Below are 25,847 nucleotides of genomic sequence, written 5' to 3'. Positions count from 1 at the left end.
CCTGTTCCGACATCGCGGTCCATGGCCCCTCTTGTGCCGTGATGAGGCCATCCTCAGGGTGGAGGAGTAACACCTTATATTCCGTCCGAGTAGTGTCCAACCTGATGGCATGAATATCAATTTATCCTTCTGGTAAAAAAAGACTTTTCCTTCCCCACTCTGGCCTCTTACCTCTTCCCACCTGCCTATCATCCCCCTTGGGTCCCCGCCTGCTTCCCTTTCTCCCATGGTTCACTCTCCTCTCCTGTCAGATTCTTTCCTTTCCAGTCCTTTACCTTTCCTACCCACCAAGCTTCACCTATCACCTGCTAGCTAGCCTCCTTCCCCTCCCTCCACCTTTTTATTCTGGCATCTACCCCCTTCCTTTCCAGTCCTAAAGAAGGGTCTCAGCCCGAAATGTCGACTGTTTGTTCATGACCTGCTGAGTTCCTCCAGCATTTTTAAGAATTAGTATTTGCCAAGCACTTTTAACATAACAGCTCTGGAGGTGATGCCTTTCAGAGGGAACATAGAGTGTGGAGCACAAGCATAGCAGTTAGCACAAAACTATTGCAGCGCCATCAACCCAGGTTCAATTCCTGCCTCTGTGTATAAGGAGGTTGTATGTTCTCCCCATGCCTGCATGAGTTTCATTCGAGCACTCCAGTTTCCTCTCAACTTCCAAAGACGTATGGGTTGGCAGGTGAATTGCTCACCAAGCTGTAATTGCGTGGCATGGACTTGTTGTTTTACTGTGGTGTATCTCTAAATAAATACATAAATAAACCAAAATAAAAATCATCAACTCTCCTAGGTAGCTGTAAAATATCCCATGGTGATATTTTCAAGACAACCAATGGATGAATGAATGGATCCTGGAAATTAGATTCCCTGCCAATCTCAGATTCAGATTTATTTATCACTTGTACATCAAAACATGCAGTGAAATGTATCATTTGCGTTAACAACCAACATGACCTAAGTAAGTGATGGGGGCAGCCCGCAAGTGTCGTCACACATTGCTGTGTCAACGTAGCATGTCTTTCAATCGTAATATGACATCAATATTTGGGGAGCAAGCAGTCTGCGATTTTTATACCACATTTCTGCATTAAGACTGCGACTACATTTCAAAAGTCATTAGCTGATGCATTAGGGTCATCCAACACAGCAAAAAGTACTATATAATTGCACATTTTTTTTCTTTTAAAACAGGGGCGTCATCATGAAGCACGATTTGACAGCGACCCTCATAAGGAGATATTGGAACAGATGACCAAGAGCCTGGTCAAAGAAGTAGGTTTTAAAGTGTGTCTCAGATGAGGTGGGACAAAACTTAGTGAGTTGATTCTGGGTCCATTGCTAAATTCCAATTCTTTTAAAATTCACTTTTGATTTTAAGTTTAACTCTGTTTGGTTTCAAGTTAGCCCATTGCTTTGCTTTGCTTTTAGTTAGTTGCACGGTGGGTTTTTTTTTTGGGTTTTTTCTTCTTTTTTTCTATTGATATATATAAAATTTAGTATACTATTATGTTATCTTGGTTTCTTATGTTTAAATTACATTGTTTGTAGTATTTTTTTTTGGTATTGATACCTTCTGGAATTTTATTATATTTTAACATTGTATTAATGTTTATATGGCTTACCTTTTTGTATACTTATTCAATAAAAAGATTTAAAAAGAAAGAAAGTAAAATTCACTTTTGGGATCTGGGGTAGTTCTTTGTGAACCAAAATGGAAATTCTAAAAAGGAAAGCACAGAGTAATAGTTCAGACAGTGTTGGTAGATTAGGCGACAGGGACCACATAGCAACCTCTTGTTTCTAAACTGCTATATTCTGACATTTGTGTGAGGGCACAATTCCAGAACTTACACTCAGAGGCCAGTACACCTGCTTATTAATGCAAATATCTCATCAGCAGCACCTCAATGCTTAAAAACATGCAGACATGGTCAAGAGGCTCAGTTGCTCAGACCAAATGTCAGAATTGGGAAGAGATGTGATCTAAGTGAATTTGACTGTGGAATGATTGTTGGTGCCAGATGGGGCAGCTCGAGTATCTCAGGAACTGCTGACCTCCTGGGATTTTCACACACAGTAATCTCTAGAGTTTACAGAGAATGGTGCAAGAAGCATGCAGTGAGTGACAGTTTTGTGGGTGAAAACTTCTTGTTAATGAGAGAGGTCAGGGGAGAAAGGCTAGACTCCTTCAAGCTGACAGGAAGGCAAGAGTAACTTAAATAGCCACATGTTACCGCAATGGTGTGCAGAAAAACATTTCTGAATGCACAGCACGTCAAACCTTAAAGTGAACCTTGAAGCAGCAGAAGATCTCAATGGATTCCAAGGTGTATCTATTAAAGTGGTCACTGAGTATAGATTCTAGATAGTGAAAAACCTGTCATTTGATGCTGAACTGATTAAAATCAGAAATAGGCAAAAGACCAATAGTTCAAAATTGAAAAGTAACTGAAATCTATTGAGCTAGTGATGAAACCAGTGCATGCAAAGCAGGCAACTCTACAACCATCTCGTGACTTAGTCCACCTCTTTCCCACCCTGGCAGTAATTGAAAATGAAGCATAGTATGAGATTCAGCCATATGAGTGCCTCTTCCAGCTTGTGTTGAGATGGGGGATTAGAATGGTTGCCACTGGACTCAGGTCCCACATGATTGTGTACCATTGCCACTGCTGAGCTCATATCCAGCAGGTTTCATGTGGAGGACACAGGTACCACAGTAGTTCTGACAGTCTGTGTAAAAGGTTAGTTCCATTGAATCATGATGTGAATTGGTTGGATGTGGCTGTAGATACATTTCTTTGCTAATTTCACAGTATTGATCTGCTTATGGTGAAGACAGTTTCAGCACCGCTCGATCACTCCAACAAAATTTCCTTTGCTTCCAATAACAACAGCAGCTTCCATTTATATAGCTCCTTTCATCTTGCAAAAATGTGCCAAAGATCTTCAGAATTATCAATTCTAACATTTTCTAACAATTAGCTTTCAAATTCTGATCTTTGCTGTTATGTTGTCTGTTGAAACTTTCCAACCCTGACCATGGTCCCAGTCTATTCTCCCTTTGTTCTCCCTCTGAGATAAAAATGAGAGATTGAAACATCCGCACCAATTCATTGAGATTCAAGAACAGATTGTCTTCTAATCTGGAGAGCATTTAGCTCCACCCCGTGACTGATTCATGTTTTTCCTAATGCTGGCTCCTGATGTCAGGTGACAGACTGCTTATCATAGAAACCCCTCTCACAATAAATGCAACTTGTTTGACAACTGTTACCTCAGCCAGATAATAAGTTCATTTCCTTAAGGAGAGCAGAACACAAGGCAAATAAGTGGCAAAAGCTCCTAGTGCTCAGCCAACAACATCTAAAAGTATTAACTGTTGCAGCATGCAAATTGTGCTGTTAATATTTTTGCATAAAAATGATTCCAGTAGAGGAGGAGAGGTAGATCTAGCTTTAAGGGAGTGAGCTGTCACTGAGGCAAACTCCCACTTGATCTCTTTATTTCTCCTTTTAGGGAGAATGATGACCAGTGAGGGAAGTGGCAGGGTCCTCAGGAACATTGATGTACAGAGGGATCTCAGGTTGCAATTGTGTCTGAAGATAGCAACACAACGGGATAGGGTGGTAAAGAAGGAGTGTGGTACGTTTGCTTTCATTGCTTGAGTTACTGAGTATAAAAGTTGGCAAGTCATGTTGCTGGTATATAAAACATTGATTGGTTCATATTTGAAGCATAGTGTGTAGTTCTGGTTGACACACCATAGGAAATGCTATGGAGGCTGTGGATATTCTGCAGATGTTCACTGGGATGTTAACTAGATTGGAGAGTATTACATCGTTTACTTGGAAGCATTGGATGCTGAGTGACAATCTGATGGAAGTATATAAAATCATTAAAGAATAGCTTCATTTGTTACTGTATACTGTATACTGAAATGTAATTTGTGTTAATGACCAACACTTTCCAAGGATGTGCTGAGGGCAGCTCACAAGTGTTACCATGCTTCTGGCGCCAATACAGTATGCCCACAACTCACTAACCCTAACCCAGGATGTCTTTTGAATGTGGGAGGAAAATAGAGCATATAAACCAGAGCTTACTCTGGGAGAACATACAAATACTGGGGAGTTAGAGGGAGAACATACAAATACCTTACAGACAGTTACAGGGAGAACATACAGTGGCATGCAAAAGTTCCAGCACCCCGATCAAAATTTCTGTTACTGTGAATAGCTAAGCGAGTAAAAGATGACCTGATTTCCAAAAGGCATTAAGTTAAAGATGACACATTTCTTTAATATTTTAAGCAAGATTACTTTCTTATTTCCATCTTTTAAAGTTTCAAAATAACAAAAAAGGGAAAGGGCCCAAAGCAAAAAGTTTGGGCACCCTGCATGGTCAGTACTTAGTAACACCCCCTTTGGCAAGTATCACAGCTTGTAAACGCTTTCTGTAGCCAGCTAAGAGCCTTTCAATTCTTGTTTGGGGGATTTTCGCCCATTCTTCCTTGCAAAAGGCTTCTAGTTCTCTAAGATTCTTGGGCCGTCTTGCACGCACTGCTCCTTTGAGGTCTATCCACAGATTTTCAATGATGTTTAGGTCAGGGGACTGAGAGGACCATGGCAAAACCTTCAGCTTGCACCTCTTGAGGTAGCCCATTGTGGATTTTGAGGTGTGTTTAGGATCATTATCCTGTTGTAGAAGCCATCCTCTTTTCATCTTCAGCTTTTTTACAGATGGTGTGATGTTTGCTTCCAGAATTTGCTAGTATTTAATTGAATTCATTCTTCCCTCTACCAGTGAACATTCCCCGTGCCATTGGCTGCAACACAAGCCCAAAGCATGATTGATCCACCCCTGTGCTTAACAGTTGGAGAGATGTTCTTTTCATGAAATTCTGCACCCTTTTTTCTCCAAACATACCTTTGCTCATTGCGGCCAAAAAGCTCTGTTTTAACTTCATCAGTCCACAATGCAGCAGGCTTGTTTAGATGTTCATTTGCAAATGTGGTGAGGACGCAGGAAAGGTTTTCTTCTGATGACTCTTCCATGAAGGTCATATTTGTGCAGGTGTCACTGCACAGTAGAACAGTGCACCACCACTCCAGAGTCTGCTAAATCTTCCTGAAGGTCTTTTGCAGTCACAAGGGGGTTTTGATTTGCCTTTCTAGCAATCCTACAAGCAGTTCTCTCGGAAAGTTTTCTTGGTCTTCCAGACCTCCACTTGACCTCCACCGTTCCTGTTAACTGTCATATCTTAATTACGTTACAAACTAAGGAAACGGCTACCTGAAAGGCATGAGGTTGCTTTGTCAGATAATGTGAAGGTAAACCCAAAGGGTTTCTACAAGTATATTAAGTGTAAAAGGATAGTAAGGGACAAAATTGGTCCCCTAGAAGATCAGAGTGGTCATCAATGCGTGGAGCCTCACGAGATGGGGGAGATCTTAAACAATTTTTTTGCATCATTATTTACTCAGGAAACTGGCATAGCGTATATGGAAGGAAGGGAAACAAGCAGCAGTGTCATGGAACATATAGAGATTAAAGAGGAGGAGGTGCTTGCTGCCTTACAGTGAATAAAGGTAGATAAATCCCCTGGGCTTGACATGATATTTCCTTGGACCTTGAGAGAGACTAGTGTAGAAATTGCAGGGGCCCTGGCAGAAATATTTAAAATGTCCTTAGCTGCGGGTATGGTGCTGGAGGATTGGAGGGTAGCTCATGTTATTCCGTTGTTTAAAAGAGGTTCCAAAAGTAAACCAGGTAATTACAGGCCGGTGAGCCTGAGCCTGAATTATTGGAAGGTGTTCTGAGAGATCGGATATACAAGTATTTGGACAGCCAAGAGCTGATTAAGGATAGTCAGCATGGCTTTGTGCATGGTAGATCGTGTTTAACGAATCTTGTAGAGTTTTTCGAGGAGGTTACCAAGAAAGTAGATGAGGGAAAGGCTGTGGATGTTGTCTACATGGACTTTATAAGGCCATTGACGAGGTCCCACATAGGAGGTTAGTTTGGAAGGTTCAGACACTAGGTATCCATGGAGAGGTTGTAAACTAGATTCGAAACTGGCTGTGTGGGAGAAGACAGAGAGTGGTAGTGGATGATTGCTTATCAGACTGGAGGCCTGTGACTAGTGGTGTGCCTCAGGGATCTGTGCTGGGACCATTGTTGTTTGTTGTCTATATCAATGATCTAGATAATAATGTGGTAAATTGGATCAGCAAGTTTGCTGATGACACGAAGATTGGAGGTGTTGTGGACAGCGAGGAAGGCTTTCAAAGCTCGCAGAGGGATCTGGACCAACTGGAAAAATGGGCCAGAAAATGGCAGATGGAATTTAATGCAGACAAGTGTGAGGTGTTGCATTTTGGAAGGACAAATCAAGGTAGGACATACACAGTAAATGGTAGGGCACTGAGGAGTGTAGTGGAATAATGTTTCAGCACAGACTAGAATGGCCAAATGGCCTGTTTTCTGTGCTGTAGTGTTCTATGGTTCTATGAAAATGCTTTGCTATCTTCTTATAGCCTTCTCCTGCTTTGTGGGCATCATTTATTTTAATTTTCAGCAAGCTAGGCAGCTGCTTAGAGGAGCTCATGGCTGCTGATTGTTGGGACAAGGTTTGAGGAGTCAGAGTATTTGTAAAGCTTTGAAATTTGCATCACCCGGCCTTTCCTAACGATGACTGTTAACAAGCCATAGCCCTAACAAGCTAATTAATGTCTGAGACCTTGGTAAAAGTTATCTGAGAGCTCAAATCTCTTGGTGTGCCCAAACTTTTGCATAGTGCTCCTTTCCTTTTTTCACTCTAAAATTGTACAAAACAAAAATAATACACTAATCTTGCTTAAAAAGTTGAAAAGAATGTTTCATCTTTAACTTTATGACTTTTGAAGATCAGTTCATCTTCTGCTCGCTTAACTATTCACAGCAACAGAAATTTTGACCAGGGGTGCCCAAACTTTTGCATGCCACTGTACAAGTACCTTACAGTCAGTTACAGAGAGAACATACAAATACCTTACAGACAGCAGCAGGAATTGAATCCGAATCTGTGGACGCTGGCACTGTAAAGCGTTATGCTAGCTTCTACACTGTTGTGCTGCCAACATAAGAGATATAAGTAGGATAGGTCATAAGAAAGTCTTCTTCTCGGGAAGGAAATATCAAATACAGAAGAGCAAAAGTTTAGGACGACAGATGGAAAGGTTACAGGGGATGTGCAAGGCAAAGTTTTACACAGACAGTGATAGGTCCCGAGAATCAGAATCCGATTTATTATCACTGATGTCTGTCACGAAATTTATTGTTTTCTGGCAGCAGTACAGTGCAAGATGTAACAATATTACTTCAGTTACAATAAATAACTAGAAATACAAAAGAGGGAAAATGAGGGCATGTTCATGGGTTCATTGTCCGTTGGTGGTGGAAGGGAAGAAACTGTTCCTGAATCATTGAGTTTGGGTCTTCATGTTCCTGTACATCCTCCTTGATGTTATTATTGATAAGAGGGCTTGTCCTAGATGGTGAGGGTCTTTGCTAATGGATGCTACCTTTTGAGGTGTTGCCAGGGAAGGCACTAGAAGCAGATACAGGCAGAAATGTTTAAGAGACATTTAGATGGACACATGTAGAGGCAGGGAATAGATAGATGATGGAATTAGATAAAATTGGCTTCAAAGTTGGCACAGACATGGTGAGCAGGAAGGCCTGTGTGCTGTGCTATACTGTCTGCCTTCCACGTTCTATCACACAGAGAAAAACTCTGCTCTTTTATCATGTTGGCTTCCCCTTGTTTTGGTCAGTAAGTCCATCTTTGACCACATTTATGCCAGGGAGACATTAAATAAAGCCTCCTTAAAAATATAAAAAGATTGGAGGTGTTGCTGAGTTGTATCGTTGCTGGACACCATAACGGTTAGCACGATGCTATTACACCTTGGGGCGATTCAAAGTTCGTAGTTCAATTTGAGCGCCATCTGTGAGGAGTTTGGACATTCTCCCCATGAACATCGTGGGTTTCCACCCACAATCCAAAGACACACTGGTTAGCAGGTTAATTGGTCATTGTAAATTGTCCTGTGATTAGGCTGGGGTCAGCTCGGTGAGTTATTGAGTGGTGCGGCTTGAGGGCCGGAGGGACCTGTTCCATGCTGTAGCTCAATAAATAAACATGGAATGGGACACTCTGCTAAGCTGGTGCCTCACTCTAAATCTTACTGATCATCTGTACTGAATATACTGTTGATTACATTTAACAATAAACATTCCTTCCTCTTTAGACAGGAACCAATTCCTCCCAATCATCAGCTTATGTCCAAATGCCTGGTAAGTGGAATTTCTGCCAAATATTTGCAAAGTGTTAAATGGGATGAAAGGGTTTTAACTTGTGGTTTAGGTTCTGTCTTCTGTGTTTGCTGCCTCCATGAAGGTGATTAAAACTTCACACCAAATAAAACAAAAATTCAGAAAGTACAATATACTGTTCATTCCCTCCTCTATTGAATACTGACATTTCGTTTCTGGATGTTAGCGAGCTGCAGGTTTAAAAAAAGCTGCGTGTCAAGAAGCAACCTTGGCAACGGTCCTGTGAAGCGTCACAGTAGCGTAGCAGTTAGTGCGACACAATCACAGCTCGGACCATCGGAGTTCAATACTGACGCAGTCTGTAAGGAGTTTGTACGTTCTGCCCATAACCATGTGGGTTTCTTCCGGGTGCTCTGGTTTCCTCCCACAGTCCAAAGATGTTAGTAGGTTAATTGGTCATTGTATATTATCTTGTGATTAGGCTAGGGTTAAATTAGTGTGTTGCCGAGCAGCATGGCTCGTTGGGTTGGAAGGGCCTGTTCATGCTGTACCTCTAAATTAGGCCTCACCCAATATGTCCTGGTGAATTGTTGAGGTAGACAAGAAATGATCCAAGTAGTCTTTGCTTTTTAATAAGTTGCTAACTCTTGCTCATGATTAGAATAAGGTTAACATTTATGTGGTAGAATTACTGTGGTGCTGTGATAGGGAGATGTCTATCCCAGCATGTGAAGACAGACTCCGGCGGATTGAGCGGACGAGACCTATGGAAGGTCCAACGGTCAAGAAGGCGGTCTCTGCAAGCGTCGTGGAACGTGTAGAGCAGGACAAGACACAAAAGACGTCCTGGTCATCCACTGCGCCTAGTCCCATCTCCAGCTGTCTCAACTCTGTCTTGCCACTGGATCCAGATGGGAATTGGGAAGAGAGAGTGAGGCTGACGCTGCACAACTCTCCCTCTCTTAAATCCAAATCACGCGCTAGTCTCGACACCATCATCATGGTGTCGAGGTCCTCATCGACGTCAACGATGGACGAACACATAATTCTACCATAAAACTGCTAGTAATTCTGTCAACACACATCAAAGTTGCTGGTGAACACAGCAGGCCAGGCAGCATCTCTAGGAAGAGGTACCGTTGACGTTTCAGTCCGAGACCCTTCGTTAGGACTAACTGAAAGAAGAGTTAGTAAGAGATTTGAAAGTGGGAGGGGGAGAGGGAGATCCGAAATGATAGGAGAAGACAGGAGGGGGAGGGATGGAGCCAAGAGCTGGACAGGTGATAGGCAAAAGGGATACGAGAGGATCACGGGACAGGAGGCCCAGGGAGAAAGACAAGGGTGGGGGGAAACCAGAGGATGGACAAGGAGTATATTCAGAGGGACAGAGGGAGAAAAAGGAGAGTGAGAGAAAGAATATGAGTATAAAAATAAATAACGGATGGGGTACGAGGGCATTTGGGGATATCGCAGGCGTCAGCACACCCGAAGTGCAATGGGATAGCCTCATCCTGGGACCTTGGCCCTCCTGATCACCGTCGGTTCCCTGCTAGGTGCCTTTTCCAGTAATTATCATTTATTGAGCCTTGGCTTACTCATTTCAACTGTAACACATTGTTCAGGTTGTTCTAGCCAGAGGAAGTAGTGCGGACAAGCTTCCACTACCTATTACATTCTCCCAATGGCGGGCATGTCAAATAGACTCTGACAACCAAGCCCAGCTCCTGGCCTTTACATGTGGCTTAGCTACTAAGCTCAGCGGAACCATTTCTACTGACAGGAGAAGGGGCAAAAGCGAATTACTGGTGCCTTAAAACCAGTTGTTTTAGGCAGATAGAGCTCGTCAGCCATGGTTGGCAGCTCATCTTGGAGAAGAAAAACTCTGATCTCAAACCTCCGCTGCCTTGTGGCTCTACCTACTCATGGGAAAGGCTTCGGGAGTAAACCCTGAGGAAAAATCCGGAGCTGGAGTCCCTAAGGCAGTCCGACACTGAGTTTAATGCTGACTGGCAACTCCTGCGACACCGCTGGTGCCAAACTGTATTGGTCCCTATCATTCCTTCGGGCTCGCAGATGCGTGGAGAGGGGGAGCCTGCTACATTGTCAACAGCTTGCTCTCCAGTCTTGCGTATCATGTTGACAGCTGGGATACAACATCCATGTTCGACCCTGACTAACAGAGGGCCTCATTGTTAAGACAATGTTGGTCATATGCAATAAATAAACCTACACTAGTGGAGGTGATTCATGCATTACTGACATTTACTAAGAATGCAACACAGCTTCAACAGGTCAACCTCAGATCTCAACATCAGGAAGTGAAGCAACTTTTTCTTATCATCAAATACACCAATAAACTTCCACTCTTGTATTGTTGAAAGTGCACTGACTGGTTGCATTAAGGCCTTCTACAGCAATTTGAATGCACGGGAACATGAGAAGCTGCGGAGACTAGTGGACTGAGCTCAATGTGTCATGGGCACATCCATCCGCACCATTGGTAGTATCTGGATGTGGTCCTGCCTTAAGAAGGCAGGCATCATCAAAGATCCATCATCTTTCAAGAATCACTTGATTCTGGTATGGTCCTGGAGGACTGGAAGATTGGAAGTGTCACTCCACTCTTTAAGAAGGGAAGAAGACAAAAGAAAAGAAATTATAGGCCAGTTAGCTTAATCTCAGTGGTCGGGAAAGTGTTTGAGTCTATAATGAAGGATGAGGTTTCGGGGTACTTGAAGGCTAATGATAGAGTAAGTCAAAGTCAACATGGTTTCTGTAAAGGAAGATCTTGCCTGACAAATCTGTTAGAGTTTGAGGAAGTTACAAGCAGGGTGGACAAAGGAGAGGCAGTGGATGCCATTTACTCGCATTTTCAGAAAGCATTTGATAAGGTGCCACACATAAGGCTGCTTAACAGAATAAAATCCTGTGGTGTTACAGGAAATAGATGGATAGAGGAATGGTTGACAGTTAGGAAGATGGTAAGTGGGATGAAAAGGGAGCCTTTTCTGGTTGGCTACCAGTGACTAGTGGTGTTCCTCAGGGGTCAGTATTGGGATTGATGCTTTTCACATTGTTTGTCAATGATTTGGTTAATGGAGTTAATGGCTTTGTGGCAAAGTCTGCGGATGATACAAAGATAGGTGGAGGGGTAGGTAGTGCTGAGGAAGAAATGTGATTGCAGCAGGACTTAGATAAATTGGAAGAATGGGCAAAAAAAGTGGTAGATGGAATACAGTGTTGGGAAATGTCTGATAATGCATTTTGGTAAAAGGAACAATAGTGCAGACTATTATCAAAATGGGGAGAAGGTTCAAACATCAGAGGTGCAGAGGGATTTAGGATTCCTCATGCAAGACTCCCAGAATGTTAGTTTACAGGTTGAGTCTGTGGTAAAGAAGGCAAATGCAATGTTAGTATTTATTTCAAGGAGAATAGAATATAAAAAGAAGGAGGTAATGCTGAGGCTTTATAAGACACTAGTCAGGTTGTACTTGGAGTATTGTCAACAGTTTTGGGCCCCTTATCTCAGAAAGGATGTATTGTCATTGGAGAGAGTCCAGAGGAGGTTCACGAGGAAGATTTTGGGAATGAAAGGGTTAACATACGAGGAGCATTTGGCAGCTTTGGGCCTGTACTCACTGGAATTTACAAGAATGTGTGGGGGTCTCATTGAAGCCTACCGAATGTTGAAAGGACTAGACAAGGTGAATGTGGCAAGGATGTTTCCTCTGGTGGGGTATCCAGAACTAGAGGGCACAGCATCAAAATTGAGGGGTGACCTTTTAGAACTGAGGTAAGGAGGATTTTTTTTTTAGCTAGAGAGTAAAAATTGAATATGTGGAGTGCTCTGCCACAGACTCCGGTGGAGGCCAAGTCCATTGGTACATTTAAGGTGGAAGTTGATAGTTTCCTGACTGGTCAGGGCATCAAAGGATATAGTGAAAAGGTAGGTGTGTGGGGTTGAGTGGGATCCGGGATCAGCCATGATGGAATGGCAGAGCTGACTGGCCTAATTCTGGTCCTATGTCTTATGGTCTTATCCCCATCATCAAGATGGCCATGCCATCTTCTTGGGCAGGAGGTACAGAACCTGCATTTTCAGACCACCAGATTCAGGAGCAACTATTTCCCTTCAATCATTCAGTTATTGAATCAACTGGCAAAGCCATTATCACTACAGCTTAGCAACACAATGAAAACGTTGACCTCTGTGCGCTTAAATGGACTCTTTCTTTCCAACTGTGTATAACTTATGTTTAATTTATCTTTCTCTTGTGAATGTTGTGTATTTGATCGTCTGTCCCTGTGATGCTGCTGCGAGTTTTTCATTGCACCTGTGCACGCATGGACAGTGTAGTTCCATTTAAAGTACATTGTGTTATAACAGTAAAATGATTTGCCTACTGCATGAGATCAATACAGATAAATGATTTGTGCAAGTTCATTTCCTCAAAGTGGAAAAGCTGCAGAGAAAAACTGACAATAAAATAATTAATTTATAATGACCTCATATGCAAATCACTTCAAAAGAAATATAGGTATATTTATACCATCAGGATATCTAACAATATATTTATATCTTTATTGAGCTACAGCATGGAACAAGCCCTTCTGGCCCTTGAAGCTGTACTGCCCAGCAGTTCCTCGATTTAACCCTTGCCTAATCGGAAGACAATTTGCAATGACCAATGAACCTACCAACCAGTACGTCCTTGGGCTGTGGGAGGAAATCTATGCATTCCACACGGAGAACGTACAAACTCCTTGCAGACAGCACTGGAATTGAACTCCGAACTCTGATGCCGTGAGCTGTGATAGCGTTGTGCTAACCTCCACGTTACCGTGGTGCCCATACCAATGTTTAATGTTATAATAAAGTAATAATAACTTAATGGTTGCTGTTGTAATATGAGAAAGGACATATATAGAAAGGACTATTTTTGTGACCCTTCATAAGACCACAAGACACAGGAGAATTAGGCCATTTAGCCCATTGAGTCTATTCCACCAATCTGTCATGACTGATTTATTATCCCTCTCAACCCCATTCTCTTGCCTTCTCCTCGTAACCTTTGATGTCCTTACTGATCAAGAACCTATCATCCTTCACTTTAAATGTATCCAATGACTTGGCCTCCACAGGTGTCTGTGGCAATAAATTCTGCAGATTCACCACCCTCTGGCTAAAGAAATTCCTCCTCATTTCTGTTCTAAATGGATGTTCCTCGTTTCTGAGGCTGCGACCTCTGATTCTAGACTCCCCCACTATAGGAAACATCCTCTCCACATCCACTCTATTGAGGCCTTTCAATATTTGATAGGTTTCAATGAGATCCCCCCTCATTCTTCTAAACTCCAGTGAGCACAGGCCCAAAGCCATCAAACACTCCTTATACATTAACACTTTGATTGTCAGGGTCATTCTTGTAAACCTTATTGTGGCCCTCCCCAATGCCAGCATGTCTTTTCTTAGATAAGGGGGCCAAAACATTAATTTCATTAGATGTTTTATAACATAATATGAGACATAACCAAGCATGGTGTGTTCATACTTCAGTAATACCAACATAATTTTTTCTGATCTATACCCAAACACTCTGGGCTGAAACTGCTCACCTACTTTGAAAAGCCACGTTCCACATGGGAGAGATGATCCAGACAGTAGATGTTTCCTCTTTAGATGTTAAATGGGAAGAATGCAATCCCAGAACAGAATTCTCACAGGAGGCGAGTGATCTTTGCTGGAGAATTTCATTAAGAGGCAATGATATCAGAGCTTAAATGAAGAGGCACAGTGTTGCTCGACGTAATACAGCTGCATGAGAGCACCAGGGCCTTGGCTTCCATCCTGACTTCCTGCCCTTCTGTGTGAAGTTTGCATGTTCTCCCTATGTGTGTAGTTCTGTTCATCCACCTACAGGAACAATAACAATAAGATTGAAAGAGTACAAAGAAAATTTACAAGGATGTTGCTGGAATTTGAGGACCTGAGTTAAAAGGAAAGGTTGAATAGATTAGAACTTTATTTTCTGGAGCGTAGGCAATTGAGGAGAGATCTGATAGAGGTATACAAAATTATGAGGGGTGTAGATAGAGTAAATGTAGGGTCATGCTTTTTCCACTGAGGTTGGGAGAGACTACAACCAGAGGTCGTGGGTTAAGCATGAAAGGGGAAATGTTTAAGAAGAACATCACAGGACACTTCTTCACTCAGAGGGTGTTGAGAGAGTGGAATGAGCTTCCAGCACAAGTGGTGGATGTGGTTGAATTTCAATATTTAAGAGAAATTTGGACAGGTGCATGGATGAAAGAATATGGAGGGCTATGATCCAGGTGTGGGTCCATGGGACCAGACGCAACAAGAGTTTGGCTTGGACTGATTTGGCTGAAAGGTCCCGTTTCTGTGATGTAGTGCACTATAACTCTATGACCACATGGGTTTCCTCTGGGTGCACTGGTTCACTTCCACATACCAAAGGCGTATTGGATGTTCAGCTAAATGCTACTGTTTATAATCATCAAAATTCAAAGTTTATTTATTATCAAAGTACATATATGTCACCATATACACAACAGGATGGACAAACAACCGATGTGCAAATGAAAATACAAAAGAAAATGATAGTAGTAATAAAAATAATAAATAATTAAGCAATAAATATGGAGAACATGAGATAAAGAGTCCTTAAAAGTGAGTCCATAGGTTGAGGGAACTGTTCAGTGATGGGGCAAGTGAAGTTGAGTGAAGTTAACCCCTCTGGTACAAGAGCCTGATGGTTGAGGGGTAATAACTGTTCCTGAACCAAGTGGTGTGGGTCCTGAGGCTCCTGTACCTCCTTCCTGATGGCAGCAGTGAGAAGTGAGCATATCCTGGTGGTGGGGGTCCCTGATGATGGATGCTGCTTTCCTGTGACAACGTTTTGTGTAGATGTGCTTGATGGTGGGGAGGGATTTACTCATGATGGACTGGGCCGTATCCACTACTCCTTGTAGGATTTTCCATTCAAAAGGGTAGTTGTTTCCATACCAGGCTGTGATGTAACCAGTCAATATACTCTTCTCCACACATCTACAGAAGTTTGTCAAAGTTTTCAATGTCACACTGAATCTTCGCAAACTCGTCAGGAAGTAGAGGTTCTGCTGTCCTTTCTTCGTAATTACACTTTGTTGCTGGGCTCAGAACAGATCCTCCAAAATGATCACACCGAGGAATTTAAAGTTGCTGACCCTCTCCACCTCTGATCCCACAATGAGAACTGACTCATGGACCTCCAATTTCCTTCTCCTGAAGTCAATAATCAGCTCCTTGGTCTTGCTGACATTGAGTGAGAGGTTGTTATTGTGGCACCACTCAGACAGATTTTCAATCTCCCTCCGATATGCTGATTCATCACTACCTTTGATTTGCCCTACAACAGTGATGTCATCAGCAAACTTAAACATGGCATTGGAGCTGTGTTTAGCCTCACAGTCGTAAGTGTAAGGCGAGTAGATCGGGGACTAAGCACACAGCTTGTGGTACACCTGTGCTGATGGAGATTGTGGAGGAGATGTTGTTGCCAATCTGAACTGACTGGGGTCTGCGAGTGAGGAAATCAATTACACGAGGAGGTATTGAGGCCAAGGTCTTGGAGCTTATTGATTAGTTTTGAGGAGATGATGGTATTGAATGCTGAGCTGTAGTCTATAAAGAGCATCCTGATGAATGTATCTTTGCTGTCCAGATGTTTTCAGGGTTGAAGTAAGAGCCAATTAAATGGCATCTGCTGTGGACCTATTGTGCTGGTAGGCAAATTGAAGCAGACTGCTTCTCAGGCAGGAATTGATATGTTTCATCACCAACCTCAGAAAACACTTCATCACTGTGGATGTAAGTGCTCCTGGATGATAGACATTGAGGCAGACCACCATGTTCTTCTTAGGCACCGGTATATTTGAAGCCTGCTTGAAGCATGTGAGCACCTCAGACTGCCAAAGCAAGAGGTTAAGGATCTCAGTGAACACTCCAGCCAGTTGATCTGCACAGGTCTTTAGTGCTTGGCCAGGTACCCCATCTGGACTGGATGCTTTCCGTGGGTTCATCCTCCTGAAGTCTGCTCTCACATTGGCCTCAGAGACTGTAATCACAGGATCATCAGGGGCTGTGGGAGTTTGTGATGATTCCTCCAAGTTTTGACAGTCAACACGAGCATAGAAGGCATTGAGCTCACCTGGAAGCAAAGCCCTGCTGTCTCCCATATCATTTGATTTAGCTTTGTAACAGGCGATAGCATTCAAGCCATGCCACAACTGTCAAGCTCCTTCAGAGATTCAAAGTTAGTCCAGAATTGCCACTTCATCTGTGAGATGGCGTTCTGGAGATCGTACCTGGACCCGTTGTAACTTTCAGGGTCACCAGTCTTGAATGCCTCGGATCTGGCCCTCAGCAGATTGCGGATCTCATGGTTTATCCAGGGCTTCTGGTTGGTGAAGACTCTGAATGAGTTTGTGGTGATACACTCGTCTACAACTGTTTTTACGAAGTCCGTGACAACCGTGGTGAATTCATTCAGATCCACAGATGAGTCTTTGAACACGGCCTAGACCACTGACTTGAAGCAATCCCGTAGCCACTCCTCTGCCTCCTGCAACCACCTCTTTGTTGTCCTAATCTCTGGAGCTTTGCTCTTTAACCTCTGCCTCTATGCAGACAGGAGAAGGACAGCCAAGTCAAATCAAATCAACATCAGATCAAATCAAATCAATTTTAATTATCAGAGTCTTGAGATCGCAAGTGAAATGTCCGAGACAATCTCCCATGGTTGAACTGCACCAACTTCGAAGTTTCCGAGTAGTGGGCAGCATCACGGTCTGCTGTCATGCCAGCTCTTCATGTACCCAAACCTGCTCCTCTAACATCCCAACCGTCTCCTTCTCCAACATCCTGGCTTGCCCTGTCGACACCTCGGCCGGCTCCACCGCCGACACCAGTCCGGCTACTGTGATCAATGAGCAGCTCACTGATGGAGTGGCCTGCAGTACCCGATATTCTTGGAGTAGAATTGCCTTTGGATCATAAGAAATGGATTTTACAAAGAAAAAAGTACCTTTGATTGGCCCCCCAGAGGCCGCTGTGTTCACACGCACCACCATCTTACTGGAAGTGATCAGATGTCCCAAATGTAGTCTAGGCATGGAATGGTTGGCATTCCTAATTGTAGTTTAGCAGTGGTCTGGTGAAGTACATGTTGATGGGCAATGTGAAGGAACAAGTGACATTTGCCCCGTCCTGTTGACCCAGTTGTCCCAGCACCAATTCCCTAGAGTGTCAGGCCAGCATCTACCCCTTCATTGATTATAAGCTCAAAAACGACCCCAGGCCAATTTCTACCCTTGTATGTGCTTCCAGCTGCATGTTTTATTCTGACAAATTCAAACCACCCAAAACAGTGTCTCTAATTCTCACAATACCTACAACTAAACAGGATAAAAAAAGCAATGCGTCCTTCAGTTCAATTAAATAAGGGATCCTCTAGCTAGTGTTTTCAATTGCCAGTTAAAATCATCAAGATGATATGAGGCATAGATAGAATGGATAGCCAGAGATTTTTTCCCAGGGTGTAAGTGTCTAATATGAGGGTGATTGAAAGTAGGTATTGGCAGAATGTCAGAGGTAAGTTCTTTACAGAGAGTGGTGCTGGGGTGGTGGTAGAGTCAGATATATTAGGGGCATTTAAGAGACATGGATAGGTACATGGATGATAGAAAAATGGAGTGCTGTGTGGGAGGGAAGGGCTTGATTGATCTTGGAGTTGGTTAAAAGGTCAGCACAACATCGTGGGCTGAAGGGCCTGTACTGTGCTGCAATGTTCTATATTCTATATTTAGAGCTTTTTATGATTGCTAATAATGTTGAGTTTTATTGACCAGCTGGAATGAGTAATAACATGTCTTGATTCTGTTGGAATAGGTTCTCATGTTATACCCAGCTACTACGGTGTAAGAAGACCTTACCTCTCCGATTCTGACCTGCCTCATTGCCCTTCATCCAAACATTACTCAGCGGATGTGTACTCATCTTCACTGAGCAGCAAGTCCTTTGGGTGCGAGCCTCCAGCCGTCACTGGGTATCAACATCTGCTTGATCCATATATCACAGAAACATTTGGAGATTACCGCACACCGACCTTTCCAACTGCAACAAGTTCCATCTTTGCACCTCAGCCTCTTGCACCTCTCTTTCCTCCTTTTCCCAATGAGTCGCCCCATTTCCTACTGGTATGTAAATCTCCATTTTGCCTCTTGTTTGTGACTAACCTGTAGTATTGAGCGGTTAGGTTGACCAAAAGCTTTTGAAGTTGTGTTTGAACTGAGACAATTCTTCGCCCTTATTGCAATACATAAAAACGACTATAAAATAAAATATATAAAAATAAATAAATAGTGCAAAAAGAACACAAGATGTGGAGGTAGTTTCGTGGATTCATGGACTGTTCAGTGATCTGATGGTGGAGGGGAAGTAGCTTAATTTAAATCAATAGGTCTAATACATTTACTTAGTTATGCACTTAATTATATAGTTGATTTTCTATTAAGCTTATAACTTAAGGTAAGTAATTAACAAGGTTGGTGATTTTAATGCAAGGTGAATAGCTGGTCACTGGATAGTTTGAATAAGCCACCTGGCATTGCCAGAGAAATCTGATACTCCATGAATGCACACACGAGATATTCTGCAGATGCTGGAAATCTTGAGCAAAGTACACAAAATGTAGGAGGAACTCAGTAGGCCAGGCAGCATCTATGGAGGGGAGTAAATAGTCGACATTTCAGGCCGAGGCCGTTCATCAAGACTGCAAAAGAAAAGTTAAAAGTTCAAAATTAGGTACAGAGGAGATGTCAGGGGTAAGTTTTTTATGCAGAGAGTGGTGAGTGCGTGGAATGGGCTGCTGGCGGCAGTGGTGGAGGCGGAAACGATAGGGTCTTTTAAGAGACTCCTGGATGGCTACATGGAGCTTAGAAAAATAGAGGGCTATAGGTAAAGCCTAGGTAGTTCTAAGGTAAGGACATGTTCGCCACAGCTTTGTGGGCCGAAGGGCCTGTATTGTGCTGTAGGTTTTCTATGTTTCTATGTTCTATATTCTAAAGTAAATTTATTATCAAGGTACATATACTGAATGTCACCACACTGTATACTACCCTGAGATTCACTTTTTTGTGGGCACACTCAATAAATCCATAGAATAATAACCATAATAATCAATGAAAGACTGCACCAGCTTGAACATTCAAACAGTGTGCTAAAGACAACAAACTGTGCAAATATCAAAAGAAAGAAATAATAACAAATAAGTCACTGAGGGTGGTTACCACACTCTTCTAGGCACTGGTATGAATGAAGCCTGCTTCAGGTAGATGGATACCTCAGACTATCAAAGCGAGAGGTTAAAGATCTCAGTGGACACGCCAGGCAGTTGATCAGTACAGGTTTTTACCACTTGGCCAGGTACCCTGTCTAGACCAGACGCTTTTTGTGAGTCCACCCTCTTGAAGGCTGCTTACACATCGGCCTCAGAGTTTGAGATCACAGGGTCATTGGGAGCTGTGGGAGTTTCGTGATGGTACATCCATGTTTTGATGGTCAAAGCAAGCATAGAAGGCATTGAGTTCATGCGGTAGCAAAGCCCAGCTGTTGCCTATGTCACTTGATTTAACTTTGTTAAGAGGTGATAGCATTTAAGCCCTGCCACAACTATTGAGCTTCCTTCATTGATCCAAGTTTAGTCTGGAATTGCCACTTCGACCATGAGATGGCTTTCTGGAGATCATACCTTTTGTAATTTACTTGGTCACCAGACCTGAATGCCTTTGATCTGGCCCTCAGCAGATTGTGGATCTCATGGTTCATCCAGGGCTTCTGATTGGGGAAGACTGAATGATTTTATGGGGACACACTCGTCTACAACTGTTTTGATAAAGTCTGTGACAGCCGTGGTGTATTCATTCAGATCTACAGATGAGTCCTTGAATATGGCTCAGTCTAGCGACTTAAAACAATCCCGTAGCTGCTCTCCTGCCTCCCGCAACCACCTCTTTGTTCTCCCAGTCTCTGGAACTTTGCTCTTTAGCCTCTGCCTGTGCAGATGGGAGGATAGCCAAGCGATCTGATTTACCAAAATGCGGTCTGGACAAGGAACGATAAGCATTCCTCATCTTTGTATAACAGTGGTCAATCGTGTTGGGACCTCTGGTGCTACAGATTTTCTGCCGATGGTAATTGGGCAGGAATTTCTTCAAACAGGTCTGGTTCAAGTCTCTGACTTTGATTTGAAATGCATCAGGATGGACTGTTTCTTGTTTGGAGATGGCATCATGCAGTATCTCAAACACTTGATTATAATCAGCTGCTGGTGGTATGCAAACTGCAGTCAGAATTACGGAGGAGAACTCCCTAGGTAAGTAGAATGGACGGCATTTGACTTTTACGTGTTCAAGGTTAGAGGAACACAAGTTCAACAAAACTGCCACATTGGAGCATCATGGAGAGTTTATCATGAAACACATACCTTTTGCCTTTTCCGGCTCAACAGTTAGGTCCGTTCTGTAAACTGAGAAACCTTCAGGTCTGATGGCTGTATCTGGCTTGCTGGAAGAAAGCCAGGGTCAGAGGTCAGAATAAGAAGATGAGGATGAGGAGAAGGAGTACAAGCTAGCAATGGTTAGGTGAGACCAGGTGAGGGGGAAGGTGGATTGGTGGGGGAGGGGTGATGAAGTGAGAAGCTGGGAGGAGGTAAGTGGAAGAGGTAAAGAGCTGAAGAAGAAGGAATCTGATGGGAGAGGACAGTGGATCATGGAAGAAAGAAAAGGAGGAGGGGCACCAGAGGTAAGTGATAGGCTGGTGAGGAGAACAGAAGGGATGAGAGAGGAACCAGAATGGGGAATGGCAAAAGAAAGAAGGGATTGGGAGAGAATTTGATTTTCATGTCATCAGGTTGAAGGCTACCCAAATAGAATATGAGGTAGCCATGGACAGATATGTCAGAATCACTCACCTTCCCCCTCACCTAGGCTTACCCCTCACCTACCAGCTTGTACTTCTTTCCCTCCTGCATATTCTTACTCTTGCTTCTGTTCCCAACATGTTCCCAAGACATTTCGAGGGCAGTTTACAAAACTATTCTACTGAATATACCTTTTCTCAACTACCATCTCTGCAATCCACAGCCGGTAATTTTCCTTTGGGAGGTGTGCTTTTGAACCATCTGAATGATCTGGATTTTTTGCAGTCACTTGAAGGATTTGGTGAACTAGACTCTGCAGCCACTGGAGTCCCCCTTCACCTACCTCAGCGATGAAATGGCTCATTTAGCACACTGGATGTTCATTAGTTTTTGTGGATTCTATTGTGTTTCTTTGTTTTCTTGCTGCCGGAAGGTAAATCTCCAAGTTGTATATATTATACAGTGCCTTGAAAATGTACAAACCTTTGCTCAAATAAATGAGTATTACAACCAGGCATTTTAATCAATTTAACTGAGAATTTTTATTTGTGAATCACACTCTCCTTTTCTCCCTCACAGTCGAGCCCAAACAACATGGAAAATTGTGAAGCATAGAACACTAAAAATTCGAGAACTGAAATGTCAGCAGTTCAACAGTGATCATCCCCCTTTGCTCAGTAGCTTGTTGAACCACCTCTCGCAGCTATTCCAGTATTATCTTTTTAGATAAGTCTCTATTTGCTTTGCACAACGTGATGGAGCAAAATTGCTCAAGCTGTGCCAGGTTAGTTGGGGAGTGGCGGTAGTCAGCAGTCTTGAGGTCTTGCCAGAAATGTTTGATTTGGCTAAGGACAGAACTCAGAACAGGTCACTGAAGGACATCAGTTTTCTTCATTTGAAGCCACTGCATGGTTCCTCTGGCAGTGCGCTTTGGGTTTTTGTCCTGCTGAAAGACTCATTTCCTCCCCAGTTTTAGCCTTCTAGCAGAGGCTAACAGGTTTCTATCCAGAATCTCTCTGTATTTAGCAGCATTCATCTTCCCATCAATCCTGACCAGATTTCCAGTCCTTGCTGCTGAAAAGCATCCCCATAGCATGATGCTTTACAGTAGGGATGGTGTTACCTGGCTGATGCGCAGTATTAGATTTATGCCACATGTACCACTTAGTGTTGAGGCCTAAAGTTCCACTTTAGTCTCATCCGACCACAAGACCTTCTTCCACATCTTTACAGTATCTTCTAAGTGACGTTTGCAAAGACTTTATGGGCAAGGATAAGCTTTTTATTAAGCCAGGGCTTTATAAGTTCCAGGGAGAAGGCCACTCACTCTGAGTAGCCTCTCGTACAAGTGCCATTCTTCCCCGGTGTCACAGTTTAGAGGGGTGGCCTGACCCAGGCAGTGTGGCTGTGGTTTCATATTTTTTCCACTTTTCTGCAATGGACTGCACTGAGCTCCAAGGTATGTTCAGTGCCTTTGAGATGGTCTTGTACACTTCCCCAGATTTGTGCTTCTCAATTATTTCCATGACTTATCTCGAATGCTCCTTTGTCTTCATTTTGGTTTGGTCTGTTGAAAACCTACCATACTGTTGGACTTTACAGAGAGAAGGGGTATTTATTCTTATGAATTCATTGAAAACAGGTGATCCTCCAATTTTCTACATCAACAAATTGGGTGAGCTGGTAAGGTAATATACAGTATTGTACCCGAGAAAAGTTAGCATAGTAATTACAAAGCGGATGAATATTTTTTTCAGTCTCAATTTTGGTTTTTAATTTTTAGTAAATTGTTGACAGATTTTGGAATTTTTCTTTTGATTTGACATGATGCACAATGTTTTGTAGATTAGCTCAAAAATCCTATTTCAATATATTTTAAATTTAGAAAATGAGAGAGTAAAATATAAAAATAGTTGTGGGGGCTGAATACTTTTTCAAAGCACTGCATATACTTTGATAATAAATTTACTTTGAACTTTGATCTTTCCTGTTCCACTTCCTTTCCAGTCCTGATGAAGGGTCTCAGCCCAAAATGTCAACTGTTTATTCCCCTCTATAAATACTGCCTGACCTGCTGAGCTCTTTCAGCATTCCATGATGATATCTCTGCCTTCTAAACTGAAGAAAAGTCATTGGAGCAATTTCTTGCAACCTGTCACTGAACTCCAGTTAGGAACACAATGCCATTAGTAATCTAGTTGAATAGGCTTATTCCCGAGGGAAGTGAATGATGTATAAAATGCTCAGAAATATGAGGGTGGTAAGCTTCTGCAAAGCTGAAAGAGAAGGTACAAGCCACACAGAACAACCCAAAACAATCAAAATAATTTTACGAGCATGCAGGGACTGTAAATCTGTAGTGTGATTACTGGTCCCATTGTGGCTATCCCTCGAGGTTGAGGATGATGGTCTTCGTTCTGAAGAAGTGGCCCACAGAGTGAAGATGCCTGTGCGTGTATTTGTTTAACATGTACTTGATGTTTCACTCCAAGAAGCACACGATACTTCACAAATCAACCAACTGATTCCAATGACACGGAAACCACGACGATTGGAGCTGATGGATTTGTTGCTGCCTTCATCCGCCTTCACAGCCGTTGAGTTCGAAGTAACTTCATCCGCCTGTTCCACCATTGAGGTCTTGGTTGGATTGTTCTTTGTCAGGGACCTCACCCTCGACCTTACCGCCACGGGTGACCCTACCAGGAGCATAGCTCCAGATGGCATCGGTCTCGGGATCGCAGGACCACACAAGGTTCTCCACCCCGACAAGGTGACAATCCATGGAGAAGTTACTGGTCTAATTGCGTAGATGACTATGAGTAAGGAACATTCTGCAAAATGACGACAGTGGTTGAAGTGCTGAAGAAATGTTAATGACCCCAGGCAAAATCATGAAGTGTTTTTAGATATACAGCACATCCTTCAATATATTTTAGATACTTAAAACATTAAAATATTTGGCAGATGAATCATCTCTGATGATATTGGTAAATATAATTTAAAAACTTAACTTTGTATCTGAATGTCCATGCTACTTGCAGAGAGCCACACACCTGTTGAATGTAGTGCAGTGGTAGAAATATTCAAATATTCACCTGTAATATGTCATTAATTGTCAAGAATATCCTGCACGTCCTGCCTTAAGTCATCAGGTGGCTAATTACGGGAGCTCGCTCGTTGCCAAAGCCAGAAACCACATCAACGGAATAATTGAGCCTTTGCAATTAACAGTTGAAGACAGTAAAGTATTACAGTTGCATTAAATTATAGCTCAAAAACACCAACCTGTCTGTAATGGGTCCGAGTTTCCCCATCAAACCTTTTATCCGCTTGTTGCTCATAGATATTCTGTTTCCATTTAAGTGTGTCCTTCCAATTTACCACAAAATACTGGGTAAATGCAGGGTAAAATGTTTCACCTGAATGCCCCATTGGAGTGGAGTGATCATCTTGCTTTAATATCTTGTGGATGATGCACTGTCCCTACAGGAAATGCAGCAATGTCAAAGTCAAAGTAAATTTATTATAAAAGTGTCTATACTACAGTGCAAATGTACTTGGGCTCATATACCAGAGGTGATTGATATGTTTGTGGCCTAAGGTAGAAGGAGTCAATTTTAGAAAACCTAGCACATTTATTTTTTAACATAGTCCCCTCCTACATTTACACACTTAGTCCAGTGGTCGTGGAGCATACGGATCTTGGAGCTCCAGAAAGAGTCCACAGATAGGTGATTGATAAGTTCGTGGCCTATGGTAGAAGCAGATGAGTTATACAGCTCTCTTTACATGCACGTGCAGTTCAGCTCTTTGAGTGATTATGCAGAAAGTTTGAAGTTAATAACTCATCAGGGCTGACTGATAAGTTCGTGGCCTGAGGTAGAAGGAGATGAGGTAAGGCTATATATAAGTTACTTTCAGTAATATCATCATTTCAACATAATAGAGTTTTAGCATTTTCAGAGCAAAAGCAAGCCAATGGCAATTCCAATGTAAGTGCTAAGTGGTAAGTTCCTGAATACAGTTTTATTTTGGTATTCCATGGTTCTGAGCTTTCGCACAGTACTGTATTTCTCAACATGGAGCAGGGAGTGAGTTTGTAAACCTGGCAGGAGGGGAGCAAAGGATGTTGGGAATGGAGCACCGTGGAAGGGGTGTGGGACAGTTGGCAGAGAAGGAGTGCCGGGGGCCGGGGTGACAGGGCTCCAGACACACTCATCCCTGCACCACACCCAGCCCTTAAACACCAGCCATGGTCATTTGATTCCAAACAATTGGTTTATTGATCATCATAGCATGTCCCTCTAGTGCTTCCCGCTCCCTCCCCTCTCTCTTCCCCTTTTCACAACCATGTTTCACCTTCCCTGTCCCCTTTCCATTCTCAGTCCACAATAGAGACCCTTATCAGACTCACTCTTATCATCACTCCCATATGTCATGAAATTTGTTTTTTTTTGCGGCAGCATACGTTAAATTACTACAGTGCTGTGTAAGAATATTAGGCACTCTAGCTATATAAATGTGCACAGTACTGTTATG

General features: G+C 42.7%; 1 protein-coding gene across 1 annotated transcript in view; it reads left to right on the top strand.

Moving 5' to 3' along the window:
- pou2af2 (POU class 2 homeobox associating factor 2) overlaps positions 1 to 25,847 on the top strand; it is an 89,101-nt gene that overhangs the window by 60,914 nt on the left and 2,340 nt on the right. The window contains exons 2-4 of the mRNA XM_063038403.1: positions 1,195 to 1,275; positions 8,298 to 8,343; positions 18,275 to 18,582. Coding sequence (XP_062894473.1) covers positions 1,252 to 1,275; positions 8,298 to 8,343; positions 18,275 to 18,582 — 378 coding nt within the window. The 5' untranslated portion in view covers positions 1,195 to 1,251. The remainder of the gene's footprint in view (positions 1 to 1,194; positions 1,276 to 8,297; positions 8,344 to 18,274; positions 18,583 to 25,847) is intronic.

Source organism: Mobula hypostoma, chromosome X2, assembly GCF_963921235.1.
Source record: "Mobula hypostoma chromosome X2, sMobHyp1.1, whole genome shotgun sequence".
In the NCBI taxonomy this organism is placed as follows: domain Eukaryota; kingdom Metazoa; phylum Chordata; class Chondrichthyes; order Myliobatiformes; family Myliobatidae; genus Mobula; species Mobula hypostoma.
This window is presented reverse-complemented; position numbering and strand designations above follow the sequence as displayed.